Raw genomic sequence first — 23,867 nt, forward strand, 5'->3', positions numbered from 1 at the left:
TCTGTACCGACCCAGGCAACATGGAAACAAAGATACACACTTCTCCAGAAGCAGAATTGTGCTTTAATCAGAGGAATGAAGGGAAACAGTCTCCGAGGAAGTAGGACTGTGCACCCCAAGCGCGGAGGCTTGGGACTTTAGAGGGCAAGGGAGGGACCGTTGCGGGAGGGAACTGCTTTCTGTGTACTGTGTAGTTTCAAAGCCCAGTGATGCCAACAGATGTTCTCATTACCCTGTTGGCTCTCTTGTCAGGCAGGTGTTCTTATGCTGAGTCGGGAGTTTCTCAGCTCCTTTGAAGTTCCTTCTTCTAAGTCATTAACCCTTCAGTGGCCTGTGCCCTTAATTCCAGGCAGGAAGAAGACCAGAAGTTCAAGATTATACTGTGCCACCTAGAAGGTTCCAGGCTAGCCTGGGTTCCATGAGACCTTGTGTCAAACAAAACAAAAGCCTGGATTTGGTTGTTGCTGTTTGGTTTTGCAAGACAGGGTTTCTCTGTGCAGCTCTGGAGGTCCTGGAACTCGCTCTATAGACCAGGCTGGCCTCAAGTTCAGAGATCCACCTGTCTCTGCTTCCAGAGTACTGGGGTTAAAATTGTGCACCACCAACGCCCGGCCCAAAAGCCAGTTTTAAGATGTATTTGTTTATGTATTTTATGTGTATGGATGTTTTGTCTGCATGTACGTCTGCACACCAGAAGAGGGCATTGGATCCCATGGAACTACAGATTAGAGAGATAGTTGTGAGCTGCTATGTGGAAGGCTGGAATATGGGCGCTGGGATTTGAACTCAGTATCTATGGAAGATCAGCTAGTGCTCTTAACTGCTGAGCCATCTCTCCAGACCCCCAAAACCAGTCTGAGCAACTCATTCAGCATCTTCAATCCTCTGTCCTCTCTCAAACTTTTCCCATCTGACCAACAGCTCTTTCCATTTTCCCAGCAGACCTTGGTCATCATCTGACTTTTACTCCTATTCAAGCCAGATGGAAGCTACTTGGTCCTGAAGTAGCCCTGAAGTGGTGACAATTCCCAAGCAAGGCCCACAAACAGACTAGCTCTAGAACCCTGGAGTCAAAACAGGCTTGCAATTAATTAAATTGCCCAGAGTAGCAGGAACTTTGTATCAAGCAGGAACAGGCTTATAGAGGCCTACTTTTCTGGACTGAACTGATCAAAAAGTAGCCCATGGGGGTAGGTCACACAGGTCCTATTCAGAATCTCTTTTGTGCCAGTATCTCTCCTTGATTCAGCATCCAAGGACAGCCAGTTCTGTGTGGGCAGATTGGAGACAGGCTACAGTGCCCAACTGGGACACAATACCTCCTCTATGTTCAGGTTTGGTTAGCTGAGAACAACTGTTATACAAGGCTGCAGACACTTTGACCACGGCTGTGCCCTGCTTTCCCTGGCACCTACATGTTTGATAACAAGTATGATTTGATCCTCCATGCTGGTGTGTTTCTTCTAAAGCCCAAGTGTGTTTTTCATTTACTACTTCCTGTGGTTGGAGGGTGATTCATAAAAACTGCAGTACCTGCAGAGAGGACTAAGCCCAGCTGGACATGTGCACACAGAAGTAGGACATGCGCAGACAGAGCACCCTCTGCTCCCTTCATCTTTTTAGAACTCCTAATTCTGTTCAGTCTGGGTGTCTGAGATCCACCAGTGCTTTCTAGTTTTCCCTACGAGTTCCCCTGCGAAAGCTTTTCCTGTTTGTCCTCTCTCAACTCTGGGACCCACCAAAAACTACGTCCTTCATAACTCACTGTAGTCAAGCTTCTCGATGGGTTGGGGGGTGTTGTTTGGGGTTCAGGTTTTTGTTGTTGTTGTGCTGTTTGTTTTGAAGACAGGATCTTGCTCAGCCCAGCTGGCCTCAAACTCACTATGCAAGGGGAATTGCTCTTGAACTCTTGTCTTGCCTCTAAACTGGCAGCTGTGTGCTGCCACACCTGGCTTTGCTGTAATGAAGTCTTGCTCTCTGCCTTATGCAGCAACACTAGTCTGTCAACCAGGCATGCTCATGGGTTTGTTCTCTTCCCCACAAAGCTCTCCGCCTGGAGACTTTGACATGTCCTCGGAAAACCAGATCCCTGTGACCAAGCCATGGACACGCATAAGGCTGTAGCCGGAAAGAAGCCTGACAACGGACCAAAGGCTGTGGGAGAGGATGTCCTGGGGAAAATGGATACTAAGTAAGCTTCCAGGTTTTTAGCGGCTTAATATTCTGTATCATGTTCTGCTAAAGTAAGCAGACAGGTTCATTATGTTAGTCCACATCTTGTCACTGAGGCTCCCAAACCTTATAAGGAAGTTTGTTTAGCTCACAATTTGAAAAGCTGAAAGTCTAGCCAGGCACACACCTTTAATCCCAGCGCTCAGGAGGCAGAGGCAGGAGGATCTCTGAGTTCTAGGCCAGCCTGGTCTACAGAGCTACAGACCTAGTTCCAGGACAGCAAAGGCTATACGGAGAAACCCTGCATGGAAGGGGAAAAAAAAGAAGGAAGGAAGAGGAAGGAGGAAGGTAGGCGGGGAGGAGGGAGGGAGCAAGCAAACAGTAGTATATAACTGTGTACCCAACAGCCAAAAGCTTTTCTCTTAAGTACTTGGTAAAATGAAAACTCAATGTGTTAAAAATGGCTTCCACTTTTGGGCTCTTTCAAGGTGTCTGGGAATCCCCTCCCCAAGGCCTCCCGCCCTGATAGGAGCTGTTTTCACAGGACATAGTTGCCGATAACCAGGGCCAGGCATTATGGCTTCCTACCAAGCTTGTAGCATCTTCCTCAATCTCTACATGTGCAGAATGCCCGGTGGCTAATATATGACATTCCTCGGGTGACAACAATGAGCCATGTGCCCACCTTTCTGCACACCAAGCACAAGAACCTAAGGGTCCGAGAGCACATAGCTAAGCATGGACCTCAGTGCTGAGAGCAAAGACAGCCACATTTCACCACTACAGGAACACCGGCCAGACCACAGCCCTTCCACCTTTCCCCTTAGCTTGGTTGGCATTGCTTGCCTCAAAGAACCCTGGGCCAACTGATAACAATACCACCTACAGGATGAAATCTGAACTCCCCAGCAGGCCTAGTGACACCCTCCTCACAGTAGCCTTTACTCAACCCATCACATACAAACGCTATCATTTAAGGAACTACTCAAATTCCATCTCTATCATAAAGCCTTCTGCTCATAACTCAGCGCTAATGAAGTAGCAACCCTGAGTCCCCTTTCAATGACTCTAGGGCTAAACAGACACACATGTAATTATCTGTCCATATGAGAACTTAAGAGACCTCTGATTTCAGAGGGTTTTGTTTTTTGTTTTTTGTTTTTTGTTTTTTGTTTTTCGAGACAGGGTTTCTCTGTGTAGCTTTGGAGCCTATCCTGACACTCACTGTGGAGACCAGGCTGGCCTCGAACTCCCAGAGATCCGCCTGCCTCTGCCTTCCGAGTACTGAGATTAAAGGCACGCGCCACCAACGCCCGGCCTTCAGAGGGGCTTTTTGTTGTTGTTTTTTGGGTTTTTTGTTTTGTTTTTGTTTGTTTGTTTGTTTTTGTCTTTTCAAGACAGGGTTTCTCTGTGGCTTTGGAGGCTGTCCTGGAACTAGCTCTTGTAGACCAGGCTGGTCTTGAACTCACAGAGATGCACCTGCCTCTGCCTCCCAAGTGCTGGGACTAAAGTCATGTGCCACCACCACCGGCTTTTTTTTTTTTTTAAGATTTTATTTATTTATTATGTATACAACATTCTGCTTCTGTGTATATCAGCACACCAGAAGAGGGCACGTGGTTGCTGGGAATTGAACTCAGGACCTCTGGAAGAGCAGTCAGTGCTCTTAACCTCTGAGCCATCTCTCCAGCCCGATTCCAGAGGTTTTAAAATGATCCGAAACACTTTTAAGTGACTCCTGTCTATGGCTTGTGTAGGACATTTTTCAAGTAGGAACTTCATCTCTTTTTGATGGATGCTCAAACAACACTAGTGTTCTGTGGCTCTCAAGGGTCTAGGGGACCACAGTTTCAACTTTCATAGTGCAGTCTCAGTGTTGTGGAATATTGCTTTAACTAGGCAAAGATGCGTTAAATTTGCTTATGCTGCATTTGTTTAATGATGAAAGAGGTGCTCCTTTGCCTGCCTAAGGCACCTGACTGGTCTAATAAAAAAAAAGCTGAAGGGCCAATAGCTAGACAGCAGAGGGACAGGCGGGACTGTGGGCAGAGAGAATAAGTAGGAGGAATCTAGGCTCAAGAGGAGAGAACAAGGAGAACGAGGAAGAAAGAGGGGGAGATGCCTGTCACACAGACACAGAGTAAGACACCATACAGAATGAAAGAAAGGCAAAAAGGCCCTGAGGCCAAACAGATGAAGAGAAACAGTTTAAATTAAGTTATAAGTTAAGTTATAAGAGGGCTGGAGAGATGGCTCAGAGGTTAAGAACACTGACTGCTCTTCCAAAGGTCCTGAGTTCAATTCCCAGCGACCACATGGTGACTTTCAACCATCTATAATGAGATCTGGTGACCTCTTTTGGCTTGCAGGCATACATGCAGGCAGTATACATACTGTATACATAATAAATAAATCTTTAAAAAATTGAGTTATAAGAGCTAGAGGGGCAAGCATGGGATAAGGCCGAGCATTCACAACTAAGAAGAAGTCTCCATGTCATGCTTTGGGAGCTGGCTGTGGTCCAAAGGAGAGCCTGCCACATCCCAGAATGGGGAGCTATTCATACAGTAGGATTATTGAGTCTTCCAAGCAATGGAAGATAATTCATCTCAGAAGATTCTGTATGGGATTCTTCCAACAGAAAAGCGTAACTGACCAAGTAGTTACACTCTACTGAAAAAAAAAAAATCCATTCTTTAAAAGCTGACAAGAGACAGCAAAAGCTGTTCATGTTTCTCAGTTCAAGAAGATCTTGTTTGGACCATACCAAAGACCAAAGTAGACAAATAACGCCTGTCTGTTGGGACCGTTGGAGTGGCTTGTCAGGTAAAGGCACTTGCTGCCAAATTTAGTAACTTGAATTCAGTTGCCGGAAGCCATGGGGGAAGAACAGAAGAGACTCCTGCAGGTTGTCCGTGTGCATGCCATTGCACGAACACAGCACATTAAAAACACCTTAGTGAAGCTCTGGCACTAGACCTTGCCCCCATATAGTGAGTGTATCAGGAAGCAGAGAAAGAACTGCCAATGTTTAGCTCAGGACCAAGGAATGGTGCCACCCACCCACGTCTAGGGCAGGCCTTGCTCTCTGATAGCCCTGCTCCTGTAATCAGAGAGAGGACAACCTGGGAGTAAGCAGGACCAGTTCTGGGCAGGACTCAGTTATCCGGCCTTTGTCTTTTTGTCTCTTCTGCCGCCTCCCTGCCCGGCCTTTTTTTTATTGCAGTGTCTAGGGTGGAACCCAGGGCCCCGGGCATTGCTAGGCAAGCATTCCACCACTGAACTATACTCCCAGTGAACACCCCTCCCAACCCTGTTTCTTATCCACTCGGGAATGATCTAGTGCTTTCTACATTGCTCCAAGTGAGCAGGGTCAAAGAGGAAGAATTCTGTGGTTCTTCCCACCGAGTCCGGGCATCTCACACATCCTTTGTAAACATTTAATTCCTTTAGAGAAACCAGAGTGTGTAAACAGCCAGCGGGGAGTGGATTCAGCAACAATGTTAATTTTCTTTATGCATTCCTGACACTCTTTGTTCCTTCCTTTCCCATCTCCCTGTTGGGCATATCCTCAAATCCCAGCAACTGCCATCCTGTGGAGCTCTGCTGTACCTGCTTGCTAACATCACCCCAGCCGGGCTTGCACTCTTAACTCTCCCACACTAAGGGGTAAAAGAGGGTCATGAGGCCCTCACCTGTGTAAGCAACTGGCCTTAATTGTACGTGGTCTTGGGGAGGACCTACAATTTTTAGGCCAGGGAAGACTAGGGGAAGGAGGGGCCCATAGATTCACCTATGGGGAAGCCCTCATCCCTGCAGGGTAAAGGCTTCCCAGGTGTGACGTGTCAGGGAGGAGCAGTCACACCCCTGTAAGTAACCTCCCACCTATGCTCTGTAAGGAAGCCCAATAAACTCATGGATTCCTCAGAATGAACTTTGACAGAATACTGTCTCCATTTGACCTTGGACCTGAGGAGGAGGGATAGACCCTGCTTAAAGCTCTCCTAAGGAAGGACTTTTAGCAACACTTCTTTCTTTTTGGTATGAGAAAACACATCTTCAGGTGAAGTAAAAAGATTTCATGGGTCTCTGAAAAACAAAACTAAACTGAAAAAACAAGGAACGGCTAAGGTTTCCGTTGATGTGGAGATTGAACAGGGCTCTAGGAGCAGCACTGAGCAGAGCAGCAAAAATGTCTCAACGATGAGAACAATTTCAAACATTTGCCCTCACCAATTAAAACCGTGTACAGGAGGCCTGGAGAGGAGGCCTGGCGTAAGGAACCTCCATCCCAGCACTTGGGAATGGCTTTGAAAACCGACAGCATGGTAACCTGGTTTCAAACACAGAAATGAACAAATCTTAAGACATTGTTTTAAACATGGGAAATCATTTAAAACAGTAACTAGTGCATATGGCCAAAGCATACAATAGATATGGAAATGTCATAATGGAACCTACCATTTTATATAATGATTATAATACTTTAAGATAAGGGCCGGGCTTGATGGTGCACACCTTTAATCCCAAGTATTCGAGGGGCAGATGCAGACCAGTCTTTTGAGTCTGAGGTCAGCATGATGTACACAGCAAGTTCTAGGCCAGCCAGAGCAAGTACTGAGTCCCGGATTCAGATAACCCTCTGCCCCCACCTTCCTTTATAAAGAGATAAAGGCTAGGGACATAGCTACTGCATCAGGACCTAAATGTAACCCCCCAAACTGCTTTGTGGCCTCAGTGCTGGGATTGTTGATCCCTCTGGTTTCTAGGAAGCCGAGCCCACAAGGTGACTTCAGACCAGTGAGAGGCCCTGTGGATGGATGGGGGAAAGAGAGGGGGGCTAGGGGGGAGGAGGAACAGAGGGGAGGAGAGGGAGAGATGGGGGGAAATAGAGAGGGAGAGAAAGGTGGAGGGGGAAGAGACAGAGAGGAGGAGGAGAGGGAGGGAGAGAGAGAGGAGGGAAAGGGGAGAGGGAGGAAGAAGGGGAGGGAGAGAGAAGGGAGGGGAGAAGGAGGTAGAGATAGGCTGAAAATCACCTGAGGTTTCTCGTTCTAATGGGTGCATTCCTAACTCCTTGTCATTTGAATTCACAAAAGAAAATTCTGCGCAAGTTTGGTCTTTAATTATTCTATATTTGAGAAGTTAGACACATTTTTGGAGCTATGGGGTCTATTTTTTAGTCTCTTGGGAGTTCCAATTCACGCTGCACAGTGTGTGTTTTATCTGTTAAGTGATGTATCCAAAAGGGAGATGTTGGAGTAACTCTTTTCCCTAGGCAGATGTATGCATTCCCGAGGATCCGATTACATCCGTGGTCTAGTCCGACGTTTTTAAAATGCCAAAATGTTGTCTTCATTTAAGACCACAGCACAGAAAGGAACACACTGAACATTTAAAAAAATCTCTCCTCTTTTCATATCAGACTCGCCAACAAACTGGCGTCAAGTACGGAGGTCGGTGTTTTGTTCTGGGGAATACCATTTGGGGACCTTGCGGGCGCTAGACTGAGACTTGAGACTCAAAACTGGGACAATGAACCGGAGTCAGGAAAGCTGGGCTTTGCCCTACTTTGTACGTGGGAGCCCTGGAGAACCACTTCACTCTCCCCCAAACAAAGGGAATAATAATAGTAAGATCTGTGGTGCTGGGTTCACTTGAGAGAAGCGCTGCTAAATGACCAAAAAACTGCCAATCCCCAGCAGCCGGCCACCAGATTCCTTCCTTAGGCGGCCAGCCCTGCGCTGGGGTCCCGAGATATCGTCTGCCATTCCCGAGAGAGGCGGAGGGGGCAGGTATGCTCGCCGATCCTCCCGCCCGGCGGTCACAAGGCTGAGAACCTCGGAGTGGCTGCACTCGGCCTGGCCCGCGCGCCCGCGGCCGCTCAGGGTCAGCTCGGGCGAGCGGGAGGGCGAGCGTGCGAGCGGCGCGCGGGCCCCGAGGCCGGTGCCGCGGCTCTAACGGGCCGCACGGGCAGGGCCGGCCGAGCCGGCGGAACTTTTGTCACCCAACCGTCGTCCGGCCAGGGCCTGGGCTTTGTTCAGTCACTCGCGAGGCCCGGGCCAGCGGGCGAGCAGACGGGCGGGCGGGCGGGCGGGCGAGCGAGCGGGCGGGCGGAGGCGGCGCTTCCTCCGCGCGGAGGCGGGAGCCTGGCTCGGCCGCGGGCCGCCGGCGACGCACGAGCAGGTCTGGGAGGGGCGGGCGACGAGCGGCGCGCGGCGGGGCGGGCGGCGGCCAGGCGGTGGGCGAGGCCGGTGACCCAACAGAGCCGCGGGCCGCGCCCGCGCCGCGGGGACCCCGCCCGCCGGGCTCGGGCACACGCCGCAGGTCCCCGGCGGGCAGCTCGCGACGCGCTCGGCACGCTCGGCGCCAGGGCGCCTCTAGCCGCGGGTGGGAGCGCGCCTGCCTCGGGGGCCGGCCGGCCGGGCGCGGGAGGCGGGCGACGGGCGACGGGCGGCTGGGCGCGGGGCGAGCGCACGGGAGCCGCTGTCCTCGCCGGCCGCCGCCGCCGCCGCCGCCGCCGCCGCCGCCCGCCGCAGGCCCGGGCCTCGGCTCGCCCCGCGCGCGCCCCCGCCGGCCCGCGCGCGCCCACCGGCTCCCGGCCCGCGCGGCTCGCCGAGCGGGATCCCGGGAGACGAGGAGGCGGGGGCGAGCACAAGATGGCGGGTACGTGGCCCCAGTTCCCCGGGCGGCGGCGGCGGCGGGCGGCGGCGGCTCCCCGCGCTCGGCGGAGCCCCAGACAGGCCGGCGCGGGGAGACGCCGCCGGGCGGGCGGCGGGCGGCTGGGGCGCGGCGCCGGCCCGGGACGCTGACCCGGCCTTTCTTCTCTCCCCCGGCGCAGACCTCTCGCTGCTCCAGGAGGACCTGCCGGAGGACGCGGACGGACGTGAGTGCCCGGCGGGCGCGAGCGGGCGGGCCGGAGGGCGAGCGGGCGGCCGGAGGGCGAGCGGGCGGACTCGGGAACCCGGCGCGCCGGGGACGCCCGCGTGGCCCCACTTCGGCCGCCGCCCGCAGGCTCGGGCCGCGGGGCGGCTGTTGGGGAAGCCGCAGCCCGCGGGGCGGAGGCCCGAGAGGGGACATGGGTGTGTTTTTCCTGAGTGTCTTCCGCACCCTCGCTCGCCCCGATCTAGGAGGGCGAGCCGGCGCCGGGAGGTGTTTCCGCGGCGCTCGCTCCGCTCCGGGGCTGCGCCGTGGCGGAGCCGGGCACCGGCTCGCCCTCTCGGGGTTCCCTGGCCCGAGGGTGCGCTCAGGGCAGACCCGGGGTTTCACTGGAGCTCTGAGCCGCTTTAGGTGACCCCCCCGTCCCCGCCCCCGCCGCGGCTCACACTTTAGAGTTGGGGGTTTCGGGGTGGTTGGAAGGTGTGGCCTTGGCAGGCTGCAGGGACTGGGCTCAGAGCAGCAGGTTTCGGGAGTTGGGGATGCTCGAAGCTCGCCCACCCGCAGGACTTAGACGCTGAAATCGAAGCTTTCCTTGAGATACCGAAGTTTTTGGCTTTTTTTTTTTAAAAAAGAGTTTGTTCTTTCTGTACGTTAAAACAAAACAAAACAAAAACGGCTGCTCAACTTTTGGACATTGTTTCCATTGTGGTGAAGGAAGTGAGCCATTTAGAAAGACGTCTTTCTTTTCGAATGTGTTTTTCTAAGCGGAAAATGCTGTGGTCTGGAGATTTGGGGAGATTTTGCAGTGCATTTTAGGAGTAAAGACTGCTCGAAATGCGGCAAGTGTAGATCACTGGAGGCTTCAGGGGGACCAAACACTATGCAGAGGCGAGCTGATTGCCTTGGCACCAGTGCTGTCTACTTAGAGGAAACCCTGCCCAGACCCGGAAGTGAGGTTTACTACCTGCCCAGGTAATCCGCGGCTGCCCTAGTTGAAGTGGCTCTCCCAGATACCATGTAGACAATCCTTAGCATCGTCTGGTATGATTTTCCTGTACTGAGCAAAGGGAGAGACGTACTGCCTAGAGGGTGGCTCAGGCAGGGTGTCTGCCTATAACGGGGCCAAAAGCAGCTGGGGGAGGAAAGGGTTAATTCGGCCTGTGCATTCACACCACAGTTCATCCCAGAAGGAAGTTAGGGCAGGAAATCAAACAGGGAAGAAACCTGGAGGGAGGGAGAGAAGCTGAGGCGAAAGCCGTGGAGGAGTGCTGCTTCCTGCCTGTTCCTCCTGGCTTGCTCAAGCTGCTTTCTTAGAGGGCCTAGCGATGACACTACCAACAACAGGCCCGGCCCGCCCACATCTGTCACTGAAAATGCCCCCCAGGCCTGCCTGCAGCAGGCAAGGAGGTTCCCTCTTCTCAGATTTCTCTACACTGATGTAAAGCGAGCCTGCCCAGAAGGCTTCTCTGAAGAGGGTCTTTCGAGCCGTAAGTCCAGTCAGAATTTGCTGTGGGGAAACAGGGTGCTGTGTTCCAAAGTAGCTGTCCTAAGGGGACAGTGCACACAGTGAAGGTAGCTGTGTTTAATTTCTCCACTGAGGTCACTTAGTGGCCTAGTCTGTGCTTCAGATAGTAATCCACACACTGTTGATTTTAGACCTCCTACAAGGTTAGGATCGCTGCGATTATGTTATCTGGAGGCAGGTAGGGCTTCTTCATATAAAGGATCTCGGTGTCTGGCTGTAGCAGGAACATCTGAGTGTTGGTTCACTTTGAGTTTGGCGCCAGGCTCCCCTGCAGAAGGTGCAGTGCAGGGTCTCCCTGGCTGTTGGGAAGTACTCTCTGGAGGGAGTATTCACCAGGAAGGTTATCTGTGACTCTAGAGAGCTACAGAAGGGGCTGCTGCCTCTGTCTGCCTTGCTGCTGTCTTGACAAGGGACCCTTTGGGTCAAACGGGGTAGCTCACTTAGCTGCATCATGCCTATGTCTTGTCATGGGGACAGGTATAAAAAAGTTCCCTACATTGTATCATCATTCACAACAAGAATCAGTGTGGGAGGCTCTCAGAACAGCACCGCCAGCAAGGTGGCTTCCAGAAGCAAAGAAGGAAATAGCGGTGTGGACATTATTGAGTCTTTACTTAGAAATGTTGCTAAATGGTTGCAATTTGCTTTTTTAAGGCTTGGCTGTCTGCCAGTCGGTGGTGGCGCCGGCCTTTAATCCCAGCACTCGGGAGGCAGAGGCAGAGGCAGGCTGGATCTCTGTGAGTTCGAGGCCAGCCTGGTCTACAGAGTGAGTTCCAGGATAGGCTCCAAAGCTACACAGAGAAACCCTGTCTCGAAATCCCCCCTCCCCCAAAAAAGCAAAAACAAACAAGGCTTGGTTCTCTGTTGGTTTAGGGAAAACATTACATATCTGAAGGCACAAATAGTTTATTAGCTATTTATAATTTGGTTGAAGACATTCTTAGAGAAATTGCTGTTTTTTCTCTGTTGCTAAAGGTTTTAGAATTAACACCTTTACCCAGAGTGTTCTGAACAGTGTGTCTTTGGTCACTCTGATCTCTTGTGATGGGAGAAAGAGTGAGTAGGTAACAGGACGGCTGGAAAAGAGATTCAGGGCCTTTTGGATCCTAGAACAGTGCTTCTCAGCCTTCTTAGTGCTGTGTGCGACCTTTAACACAGCTCCTCATGTTGTGGTGACCCCAACCATAACATTATCTTGTTGCTACTTCATATCTGTAATTTTGCTACTGTTGTGAATTGTAATGCAAATATCTGTTTTCTGATGGTTTTAGGTGACCCCAGTGAAAGGGGCACTTCGACCCCTGGAGGTGGAGATCCGAAGGTTGAGAGCCACTGTCCTGGAGCGTGGGACGGTGGAGGGCAGCCAGCTGGGGTGGGTGCCCTTATGATAGAGAGGAAATACAACTTGGATGTCTTTTCTAGATGCCTGGTCTAGGCCACGTTGGAAGGGAAACCAAGAGAGGACACAGATGGGAATCAGGTCTTATAATTGGTTTCAGGTCCCACAGTCTGTACAGAATTTGTAGAGTGGGAAAGAGTTGACCAAAGACTAATTTAAATGAAACCTTTGAAGAAAAAAGTTCCTTCAGTCATAATAACTAGAATATGTATGTATTGTGTCATTTATGAAAAGGCCATAAAGTCATTATTAGAATGTATTAAAATTGATTTTAGAAAAATAATATATAATATGTATTTACTATGTATGCAGTGTTCTGTCTGCATGCATCCTTGCAGGCCAGAAGAGGGCACCAGATCTCAGATAGTCGTGAGCCCTCATGTAGTTGCTGGAAATTGAACTCAGGACCTCTTGAAGACCAGCCAGTGTTCTTACCTACTGAGCCATCTCTCCAGCTCGGACACTTTCATTTTCAAAGTGAAGGCAAACAAGTGACTCCATTTGAATATTTGCTTCAGCAGATGTCAGAGTAAATACTTTTTAAACTTTATGATTATCTTTCTCAAATAATGGGATCAGCACACATGACAGATTTTTAGAGGAATGCTTAGGCACTTTGTAACTGTTAGTTTTCCAAAGGTACAGTTCGATGTTGCTGAGTTTCTGAAACGGATGAGCTGAGCTAGTAAAAGTTGTTACTGTGGATAGAAAGTCACTGTAGGCATTGGATTAAAATTGAGACTTGTTAAAGTAGCATACTGAAGTAAGCACGTGGTAGTTTATAGTAGCTCAAAGGGAGGTGATGTTCCTCCCGCTGGGCTGTGGGCTGTGGGCTGTGGGCTGTGGTTGGCTGATGCTGATGAGGTTTGTAGACACAGGGACAGGACTCCCTAAGTTCAGGCAGAACTTTAACTATGCCTTCTTCCTAAAATAGCGTATTTCGGGGCTGGAGAGACAGCTCAGAGGGTAAGGGCACTCTGCAGGTTCAGCTCCTCACATCCCATGGCGTCTCACAACAGGCTGTTTGTTACTCCAGTTCCAGGGAATCCAATACCTTCAGGCAAAACATCCAGACACATAAAATAAAAAATTAAATAGGTAAAATACTGTGATTTAAATTGCCTAGTTTATAACACTAATACCCATATAGACAATTTGTTGGAAGCCATGCTGTTCCAGGAGGCTGCCTTGGCCAGGGGTCTAGCTCAGTTCTTGTTGACTCTGGTTATAACAGTAACAACGCACAGTGTTGAGCTTTTGAAGCCGGTGTGGAGTGTGTCATTTCAAAGGTTTTTCCATTGGTGAGGCTTTGGAATCTTTTGACATGTTTTTGGGTGCTTGTGGGGAGTGTTAAAGCAGAGGACAGAAACTCTAGAACAGGCTGTGTTCCTTTCAGACTGCAGTCCCTCTGCCTGTCTCACTAACACACTCCCTATATCAGACTGAAAGTTCCTTAAGTTTGCTGAGAGTTTTGGAAACTAGGATGAAGTGTTAGATTTTGTCGAATAGCAAGAAGATTGCATATTTTTAGTTTTCAATATGATTTGTTGTTTTTTTTTAAAGATTTTATTTATTTTTTATGTATACAACATTCTGCTTCCATGTATACCTGCACACCAGAAGAGGGCACTAGATCTCATTACAGATGGCTGTGAGCCACCATGTGGTTGCTGGGAATTGAACTCAGGACCTTTGGAAGAGCAGTCAGTGCTCTTAACCTCTGAGCCATCTCTCCAGCCCCAGATTTGTTGATTTTTTTTTAAAATATTATTTTAGGGTGAAAATTTAGACACACACAAAAGCTGTCATGTTCCCTGCCCTTGATGTTACGGTTCCTTTATCCCTTCTAATGTGTGCGCCTCTGGGGTGGGGGGTAGAGGGAGCAGGCACAGACTTATCATGTAAACTGGTCAGTACGAGCATCAGTCCTGCACTGTGCCTTCATCTTCACAGCCGGGCTCTAATGCAGATCTTTTTTACATGTCAGTATGTCAGCTTTGTTTGGTAGAAATAACTCATTTGTTTAACACTTGACTTGGTGAGAATTATGGTAATTTGGGCCTGGTTTGTTCACATTTCTTATTTGAACTACCCATGGGAAAAAAGGATTAGTAACCAAAGTAATTGACCAGTCAGACTGTAAGGGAAATGTCTTCTCACTAAGGGGAACCAGTAGCGGGCGGTGTGTTCCTGTCCATGTTTCTGTATCCAGCAGCTAAGAGGCTAAGCATAACCTTGGGAACTCACTTTCTATGCACCCAAGCACCAAACACTGTTTAGCATGTGAGCAAGTCCCTTTACCAAATGACACCTTTGCTTACAACTTAGGCGTACCGTGAGTCAGCTCTACTTTTCTTATAATATCAAGTACATGTGTTCAGTACAGAAGCAGCCCACCCCTTCAGTTATTCATGGAGGATCCATTGTGCCAGAGGCTGTTCTTAGCCTCACAGGTGGTCCCAGCACAGGAGAGGCTAAGGCTGGAAGAGAGCGTGTGAGGTCCTCTAGTCCACAACAGCAATTCTAGACCTAGACTGTGTCCCAGAAACCCAAAGTGTGGTCTGGTGAGATGCATCAGTGCTAAAGGCAGCTGACACCAAGCCTGATGACCTGAGTGCAGTCTCCAGGGCCACTTGGTAGAAGGAGAGAACCAACTCCCATAAGTTATCCTCTGACCACCTGGCTTTGTGCATGCCCATAGAAAAATAAATAAGTGTAAAAGAAGTTGCTTCAAGTTCACCTTTGAATTGTGCTGTACGATAGTGGTTTGGTGGTGGTAGTGGTGGGGTTTTTTTGTTTTTGTTTTTTTCAAGACCAGGTTTCTCTGTGTATGTAGCCCTGGATGTCCTTGAACCCACAGAGGTCCCAAGTGCTGGCATTAAAGTTGTGTGTCACCACCACCTGGCTGGATAGTGTTTGAGTTACTAATAAAAGCCATTTCTAAAGACCTCGTGACATTCATTACCTCAGTAACTTTACTGTGTTCTAATGAACATCTTGCATGTTATTGCAAAGTGCAGATTCAAACCTGACATTTTGACGTGTCTGTTGCCTGAGGCTGTGTGTAACGATGGAGTTGTATGCTCTTCAGATTTGTCTCTCTAACATTAGTGTGTCAGTGTTTGGGCTGGGGTTGTAGCTCGGTGGTAGAGCAGTTGTCTAGCATGTTCGAGGTTCTGGGTTTCATCCCCAGCACCCCAGGCATGATAGCATGTGCCTTTAATCTCAGACAGAGGCAGGCCAGCCTGGTCTACAGTGAGGTCTAGCACAGCCAAAGCTACATAATAGAGTATTTCCCTCCAAAAAGTGACGTATGTTTTTACTACATCACTCAGGTAGTCTAGAATGGGTCAGGTAGTATAAGCAGATTTTGTTAACTTATGGTTGCTTTTGTAGCTGCTCAGATCTTCCATGAAATAGTAAAAGTACCTGTATAAATGCATAAGCCTAACTGTTCTCCCAATAAAACTTTATTTACAAAAGTTGAAGATGGGACTGTTCTTTGGCTTGCTGGTCATAGTTTACTGACTCCTTCATTGTAAAACCCAAGGTCTGACACATTTTTATTTTACCCACAGCTGAGTCCCCAGCACACATTAGGCCTTTGATATCTTTCTAGGACAAAATCCTAACTTGTTTCATATGATTTACTTTAAAATTAAGCTTACTGGGTTTTTTTGGGGGGAGGGGGGTTGTTTTCGAGACAGGATTTCTCTGTGGCTTTGGAGGCTGTCCTGGAACTCGCTCTTGTAGATCAGGCTGGTCTGGAACTCAGAGATCCGCCTGCCTCTGTCTCCTGAGTGCTGGGACTAAAGGTGTGCACCACCACTGCCTGGCACACTTAAGTCTTCACTCTCACACAAAAGTAGCACAAATACTGTGCCTTTCTAGAATGAAACTCCACCTATGTGTGACCCCATTGACAGTCTTCCTTCCACGTGATTATCACACAGGCGGACAGAATGCCGTGTGTGTGTGTGTGTGTGTGTGTGTGTTACTCCTAATTTCGGGAGTAAATTGTTACCTTTAGTCCTCATCTCCTAAGAGCAAAGGCATTCTCTGCTAGACACCGTCACTTTACTCTGAAAGTGTGGCATTGATAAGATTCCGGGGTGTGTGAGTGTGTGTGAGGTTCTGGGGGGGGTGTGTGGTCCATATCCAAATGCCTCAGTTGTCGGCCTTTCTGGGAACTGGCTGGCTAATGGAAGCTCGCGCATAGCACTGTCTGGTTTCCGCTTTCCTGACTCTTGCCTCCTGTGCTGCTGTCATGCGCTTTATCTTTGGCTCTCTTTTACCTATTTTTATTTTGGCTTTAGACCATGTTTCCTATGTGTTGTAAGCTGGCTGACCTCAGACTTGTGGTCCTCCAGCCTCGGTTCTGGAGAGTCTCATTACAGCACTACACCCAGAGGCGCTGGTGTTTATTTATTTATTTATTTATTTATTTATGTATGTTTTTTTTGAGACAGGGTTTCTCTGTGTAGCTTTGCTGTCTATCCTGGCACTCACTCTAGAGACCAGGTTGGCCTCGAACTCACAGAGATCCACCTGATTCTGCCTCCCAAGTGCTGGGATTAAAGGCGCCACCAACGCCCGGCAGTACTGGTGTTTAGAAGGCCCAGCTGGTTGCTGCCCCCCCCCCCCACTTCATTCTCGTTGTTTTGCCTCTTGGTGAGCCGGTGATGTGGTCGTCTTGTTTAATCAGCCCTACTTTCTTGTGTCGCTTGTGGTGTCATTATGGCTGCCAGATTTCAGCACTGTAAAGACTCGCAGTTTCCCTCTTGTGAGGAGTGGAGGAGTGATGCATGGCCTGGCGCCCTCCTCTGGTGTTGACTTACCTTCAGGGTTAGCGTGTACTCTTGTCTGTCCTGAGTCAGTCATATTAACTAGCTGGAATCTGCTCTACAGCGCAGCTTGACCTGATAGTTTTTTAGTATGTTTGTTTGTTAAAATATTAAAGCCCCATTTCTTATTTTTTTATAATAATTTCACACATGTCATACTAATCAGGGTTCTCCAGAGGAACAGAACTGATAGAATGTGTGTGTGTGTGTGTGTATGTATGTACATGTGTGTGTGTGTGTGTGTGTATGTGCGTGTGTGTGTGTGTGTGTGTGTGTGTGTGTGAGAGAGAGAGAGAGAGAGAGAGAGAGAGAGAGAGAGAGAGAGAGAGAGAGAGAAAGGAGAGATTTATTAGTGTGGCTTGCAGGCTGTGGTCCATATCCCCCCCCTGCTGTGTGTGTATGATTTATTAGGGCAGCTTGCAGTCTGTGGCCCACTAGCCCAACAATAGCTGACTACCAATGGAAGGGCCAAGAATTTTTTTTTTTTTTTTACAGAATAACAGCCATTCATTTTTCACTTTTTTAAAAAAAATTTATATATTTATTATGTATACAACATTCTGCTTCCATGTATATCTGCACACCAGAAGAGGCACCAGATCTCATAAGGGATGGTTGTGAGCCACCATGTGGTTTCTGGGACTTGAACTCAGGACCTCTGGAAGAGCAGTCAGTGCTCTTAACCTCTGAGCCATCTCTCCAGCCCCGAAGGGCCAAGAATTTAATAATTGTTCATGAGGCTGGATGTCTCAGCTGATCTTCAGTATACACTGGAATTCCCAAGAAATATGCTCCAGTGCCAGTAAAAGAACAGACTCGCCAGTGATTGAGAGAGCAAGCAAGCAGAGAGCAAGCTTCCTTCCTCCACATTCTTTATGTAGGCTGCCAGCAGAAAGTGTGACCCAGATTAATTAAAGGTGTCTTCCCACCTTAGATCAAGATTAGCCAGGTGGTGGCGGTGGCGGTGGTGGTGGTGCACCCCTTTAATCCCATCACTGAGGAGGCCAGGGCCACACAGAGACCGTGTCTTGAAAAACAAAACACAAAAGACGAAGATTAAAAGTGGGCCTTCCCACTTTAAAATAATTTAAGAAAACTCCTCCACATTGTCCCTGCACTTGGGTTTTAGTTGGAGGCAATGACTACCAGGTGTTGCCACCACAGTGTTTATCCTTTGGGAGCAGTAACCATCAAATGTAGTTAGGGCTGCTTCTGTGAGCTAGGGGGAGGGGTTATTTACAGTAGTGTGGTCCTTCGCAGTGGCCCCTCCTTCCCCCAGTAACCATTAACCGCCAATAGCTCTCAGGTGAGCTGGGGCTCCTTGGAGTTCCTCTCCTCCCTTAACTGCTCAGAAAATCCTCAGGGAAGGGTGTGGCCCTGTGAGCTTCTACCTTCCATAAGAGAATGTTGAAAGGCGCAGTCTTGTGTTGGTGTAATCACAGCTGCTACCTGAGTTCACAGTGAAATGGCCATGTCATGTCTGGAGGACATTCTGCAACACGGCTCCCCTTCATCGGGACCCAGGAAGGGTGTCATGCCTGCACTGGACCTAAAGGAGGGTGCTGGGAACTCAGTGTGGTTTTTCTGGAAGAGGAAACAGTCGCTCTTCACTGCTGGCTCATGTCTCCCTTCCCGAGTCTCTGGTCTTACAGCCTAATGTAAGCAGTTGCTAATCAAATACTCCACCCTGTCTGAGAGACTAACACTTTTTGTGCAGAGTCCTTCTCAGCTGACTAGTTTGTGTTGTGCTGACAAAAACTGATGCTTTTCAGTAAAAAAGGTTTTCTCTTTGTCATAATTTGTGATACATTCTAGATGGTCAACAGTGTTAAGAGCAACAATGAAAACAAACATTTTAAGTTGTACAATTGAAGGAAATACGTGTGCGCTCGAGTGCGTGTCTGTGTGTGTGTCTCTGTGTGTATGTGTCTCTGTGTGTATGTGTGTCTGTGTGTGTCTGTGTGTGTGTGTCTCTGTGTGTGTGTGTCTGTGTGTGTGTGTCTCTGTGTGTGTCTGTGTGTGTGTCTCTGTGTGAGTGTGTGTGTGTCTCTGTGTGTGTGTGTGTGAGTGTGTGTGTGTGTGTGTGTCTGTGTGTCTGTGTGTGTGTGTGTGTGTGTGTGTGTGTGAGTGTGTGTGTGTGTGTGTGTGTGTGTGTGGTGTTATGTGCGTCTTTGTGCACATGAACATGTGTATGTGGAGATCCCAGGGCTTGGAATTCGGAGTCGGGAGGACTGTGAGTTTTGGGGAGGTGCTCTTCAGATAGACTGGGGAAGGTGACTTTTTTGGATAAGGTTGTTAAACAGTCTACATTTAAATTAGTGAGGATATTTATCAAACATAGGTATCTGTAGGCCGAATTCTAGACCTGCCCAATCAGTACCTGAGTATATAATCCAGAATCTTCGTTGTAAATGAAACTCCACACTGGACTTAAACCACCTCTCCTGTTCCGCCCCACCTTTTATGAATCAGAAACATGTTTATCTTTAAGTGAACACATGTGAGACTCTGATGAAACAGTTTGGTCATAGTCATAGAGTTCTAGAGTCTGCATGAAGGTACCTGACGAGGTCAGGCTAGTTCAGCAATCTTCACATTATGAAAGAAAACTGATGGCAAATGGCTGTCCAGTGGCTTTTATAGCTCTTTAGTTCATAATGAATAAGGTACTTTGTGAATTATAGATTAGAAATTATGTAAAAAATTTCTAATTTTACTAAGTAATTATGTAAACGGTTTAATGTTTTTATGCCCAGTTTGAAGTCTCTGTACTTTCAATAGACGTATTTAGGCTACTTAGAATTAATGTTTCCAATTGTAATATGGTTGGGTTTAAATTTCCTTTCTGGCTCTTTTTTCCCTGTGGTTCTTATCTTTATCTTACCCCTTTTATCCTTTTTTCCTCCCTTCATTTTCGTTATTTGTAGAATTTTTTTATTCATCTTTGATTTGTAAAATAATGGTTGTTTTCAAGTTTATAGTTCAGGTGTGACTGACATCACGCAGTATCTCTTCAGAAGCATTTGCAGCAGCCTGCTGTATGCTTTTGTGAGTGTTGCATGTTTGTGTGTCTATATACTATGTATATTATTCCTTTTACTGCAAATATTTTTGCTTTACATTTCAAAGCTAATAGCCTTTTTGTTTTTCACCATTTCTGATGCTCTTTATCCCTTCCTGTGGTTGTAGACTCTGGTCCTCTCCTGGCTGGCTGCTGACGCCAGCCTTTGCATGTCTGAAAATGCTTTGCTTGGAAGGTTCTGGCTGTTGGCCTGGAGTGGGCAGTCTGATCTTTTCTCCCTTTCTTGGTGGTCAGTACTGTTTAGTCCGCCTCTGAACCCTCTGCTTAGCGCCTTGGAAGTCACGCCTTTCTTTTAGCTGCAGCACATCTCCTTGGGTGTGTACCTGCGTGAACCATAGTGGTTGTTTTAACGTGGACTCTTCCCACCAGAATGCTGACTCTTAGAAGACATACATATTTTAAGTCACTGTTCACTGCCTTTTCACAAGCTGTTCTCACTGAGCATGTAAAAAAAAATTTTCAAGGTTTTTTTGAGTCAGGATCTCACTGTGTAGCCCTGGCTGTCCTGGAACTCACTTTGTAGACCAGGCTGGCCTCCAACTCAGAGAGCCGTCTGCTTCTGCCTCCCAAGTCTGGGATTAAAGGAGCGCGCCAGCACACACAGATAAGAAAGTAAATTCTTGAGCAAGTCACATGCCTTTATACTGAGTTTGTATAATCACTGACTGTGCCCTAGAGGCTGTTAAAACTGTGGGTGGAGGAGGACGACTATGGCCAGCAGCGAGGCAGGTTTCAAAATTGTCATGTAGTTCTTTTACGGCTCCAGAAGCAGGCAGGCAGGCAGTTTGAGTGTTACCGGAGTATCCGTGATGTCTCTGCAGCAGGCAGGGGTGGGCTCCAGTCTTGGTGTTACAGGAGTATCTGTGATGTCTCTGCTAGCTGGTGTGGATGACTGCTGCTCAGAGTCTGACGTGATTATTATACCTTCAGCCCTGGACTTCGTCTCACAAGATGAAATGTTGACACCGCTGGGAAGGCTGGACAAGTATGCTGCAAGTGAGAACATATTTAACAGGTATGTGCTCTTCATTAATGTGAAAGGAGAAATCAGGGGCTCTTAGCCTCTGGGGTAGTTATCCACCCCAGAGGTGTCAGGTGCAGTCAGGGTTACCAAGTTTACAGCTTGATCTGTGTTGTACATTGTCCTCTATTTATTGTTTTTTTTTTAGTTGTTGAGCTAATTTTATTATTCATTTAATTGCTTATTGGGAGTGTATTATTCCTCCACCAGATGACATGACACACTTCATGTGTGCCAGGGCACAGGGCACAGCAGTGACCAAGAACTAGAACCCTTCCTGCTACTGTGGCTGAAACTGAGTTCTCTGTATCAGATTTTCCTGGAATCTTCGTCTTTTTTTGTTGTTGTTGTTAATTTTATTTAATTTTTTTTTGTTTTTTTCGAGACAGGGTTTCTCTGTGGCTTTGGAGACTGTCCTGTTTTGTAGATCAGGCTGGTCTCGAACTCACAGAGATCCGCCTACCTCTGCCGAGTGCTGGGATTAAAACCATGCACCACCATACTAATAAATACAACATTTGCTATAATAAAGAATAAATATATTTTACCTTTATTGAGATTAGAAGATAATTGAAATGAAAATTCGGTAACTAGAAATTTCTGCAGTTATTTAGGTAAAGGTTTAAAAAATTGGTAATCTTTTCAGCAAAGTCAGCACCAGCTTTTGCTATCTAGGCAATTCCAAGTTTAGTGTGTGACTTGTAATAAGAAAAATTGTCTTGATGAAACATAAGGACGCTATCTCAAAGTTGTAGCAAGCAAGTGTTGATGACACTGAACTCCATGGATTTCTTTCTGTGTAGACAAATGGTGGCCCGGAGTCTGCTGGATACCCTTAGGGAAGTCTGCGACGATGAAGGAGACTGCGTTGCTGTTTTGGAAAGAATTGGCAGGTTAGCTGATGACTCAGGTATGTGCTCACATGCATAGAGTGCAAGTGTGTTGTTTCTTCTAACCCTGTTGGAGAGATTACCATGGCAGGGAGATTCTTAATATCTCCTGAGAGCATCGCAAGTGGGCCAGACCTCTAATCCCAGTACTCTTGAAGAGCCTGAGTTCAGAGTTATCCTGTACTACACAGAGAGAGACCTGTCTCAAACAAACAAACAAACTAACAAACAAACAAACAAAGATTTTTAAAGAAATTAAAACCCCTAGTCATAGGGAAAAAAATCACTTTATAGTATGCCCATTTTCTTAATTTTGAAAATTTCTCATCAAAATAAATCCAAGAAATTACTTCTATCATTATGTTAATATTTTAGAATCAATAACAACTTTTTTAAATGTTTTCTTTTTTTAATCTTTTTAAAAAAATTTTTTGATTTTATTTATTATGTATATAACATTCTGATTCCATGTATATATGCACACCAGAAGAAGGCACCAGATCTCAGTAGGGATGGTTGTGAGCCACCATGTGGTTGCTGGGAATTGAACTCAGGACCTCTGGAAGAGTAGTCAGTGCTCTTAACCTCTGAGCCATCTCTCCAGCCCCTCAATAACAACTTTTAAGTAAAAGATGTAGAAAGGACTTTAAATGTTTTTTAGGAAAATAATACTTTCTATCTGATTTACATGAAAAAAAAAATTGTTCAGTTTTAGTTTTGTTCTTTACAGTCAGGGTCTCTCTATATAACCCTGCCGGTCCTGGAACCCTCTCTATAGACTAGTCTGGCTTTGAACTCACAAAGATCATCAACCTGCCTCTGCCTCTGTCTCCTGGGTGTTGGGATTAAAGGGTGTGCCACCATGCCCATCTCTAATCATTGTTTGTAAGATGAAAACTGGCTTATTGTTATAAGAGAAGACAGTTTTCTTATGAAAGAGGTAAACTTAAATGTGCCATGTGGTTCATGTTGGTAATTCTAACACTTAGAAGGCAGGCGGCTGTGGTGGGGGTGGGGGAGGGGGGAGGAGTGGGGGGGAGGGTGGTGTTTACTCTAGTTTGAAACCAGCCTGGGCTGTATACGTTCCAGCTGGTCTGGGTTGTAGAGTGAGACCCTGTCAGGAGAGATGGGGGTAAACTTGGTTTGGAAATTGAATAATGTTGATGTGATGTGTTTTTTTTTTTTTTAAGATTTTTTTGATTGTGGTAAAATGAACATATTGTAAAATACGACATTTTAAGACAAGTTGTGTGTGTGGTGTGTTCATGCAAAGGCCAGAGGACGATGTCAGCTGTCTGCTGTGTGGCTCTGCCTTATTCCCTTGAGACAGGGTTTCCCATTGGACCTGGAGCTTGCTGCATGGCTGGGATGGCAGCTGCCTGGAAGTTGCCAGGGAGGGCTTCGTGTTTGTGCAGCAGGCACAAACCATTGGGCTATCGCCCAGTCCCAATAACAAGTCTTGAGCAGATATTTATACTTGAATTTACAAATAATGCAAAAATAATTGTTGAAATCACTTTTTCCTGAAGTCTCTTTATTAAATGTTTTCATTTCCCACAAACTCTGGCTTCTTAATGAGGCTCATTTTTTAAACTTGAGATGAACTAATCATTTCAAAAGCAGTTCATTTATTAGCCTTAAAGTTTTATGGTAAAAAGTTTATACATTTTTCTCAGAGTAGAAAGACATTTCTAAGTCACTAATTGGTCTTTGTCTCGTAATTGTCTTGCGTCTACTTACTCTGAAGGGGCTTTAGGAAGGCCCTAACAAACTATAATTTTAGAGATAAGTTAGATCTTCAGTCATGGGACAGATTATTTTAGATTTGTTAGATTGACAAAGTGCAGCTGGGGAAAAAAGGTGGAACCAGAAAAGTTCAAGATGGCAGCTTTGGTCACAGGTGTGTGGGTGGGGTGTCATGTAGCTAACTACATGAAAAGGGGGACCATGAAGACTGGTCTAACACATGTCGTTAGAGTTAACCCTTTGTGCTTTAGAACAGACTAGCAGCATGAACCGACTTGATGAGAGATGTGGGTGGCAGGAAGATTAACTGAG

The 23,867-nt window shown here is 47.4% G+C and overlaps 1 protein-coding gene across 2 annotated transcripts in view; it reads left to right on the plus strand.

The window, feature by feature from the left end:
- The first annotated feature begins 8,369 nt into the window (after positions 1-8,369).
- The window catches only part of Ppp4r1 (protein phosphatase 4 regulatory subunit 1), a 43,188-nt gene continuing 27,690 nt past the window's right edge, over positions 8,370-23,867 (plus strand). The window contains exons 1-4 of one of the 2 annotated variants that reach the window (XM_027397766.2): positions 8,370-8,835; positions 9,011-9,055; positions 20,778-20,913; positions 21,723-21,829. In XM_027397766.2, coding sequence (XP_027253567.1) covers positions 8,829-8,835; positions 9,011-9,055; positions 20,778-20,913; positions 21,723-21,829 — 295 coding nt within the window. In that variant the 5' untranslated portion in view covers positions 8,370-8,828. Of the gene's footprint in view, positions 8,836-9,010; positions 9,056-12,358; positions 12,502-20,777; positions 20,914-21,722; positions 21,830-23,867 lie in introns of those variants that run through there. The other variant, XM_027397767.2, reaches the window with a different exon arrangement.

Source organism: Cricetulus griseus, chromosome 2 (assembly GCF_003668045.3).
Source record: "Cricetulus griseus strain 17A/GY chromosome 2, alternate assembly CriGri-PICRH-1.0, whole genome shotgun sequence".
NCBI classification, from domain to species: domain Eukaryota; kingdom Metazoa; phylum Chordata; class Mammalia; order Rodentia; family Cricetidae; genus Cricetulus; species Cricetulus griseus.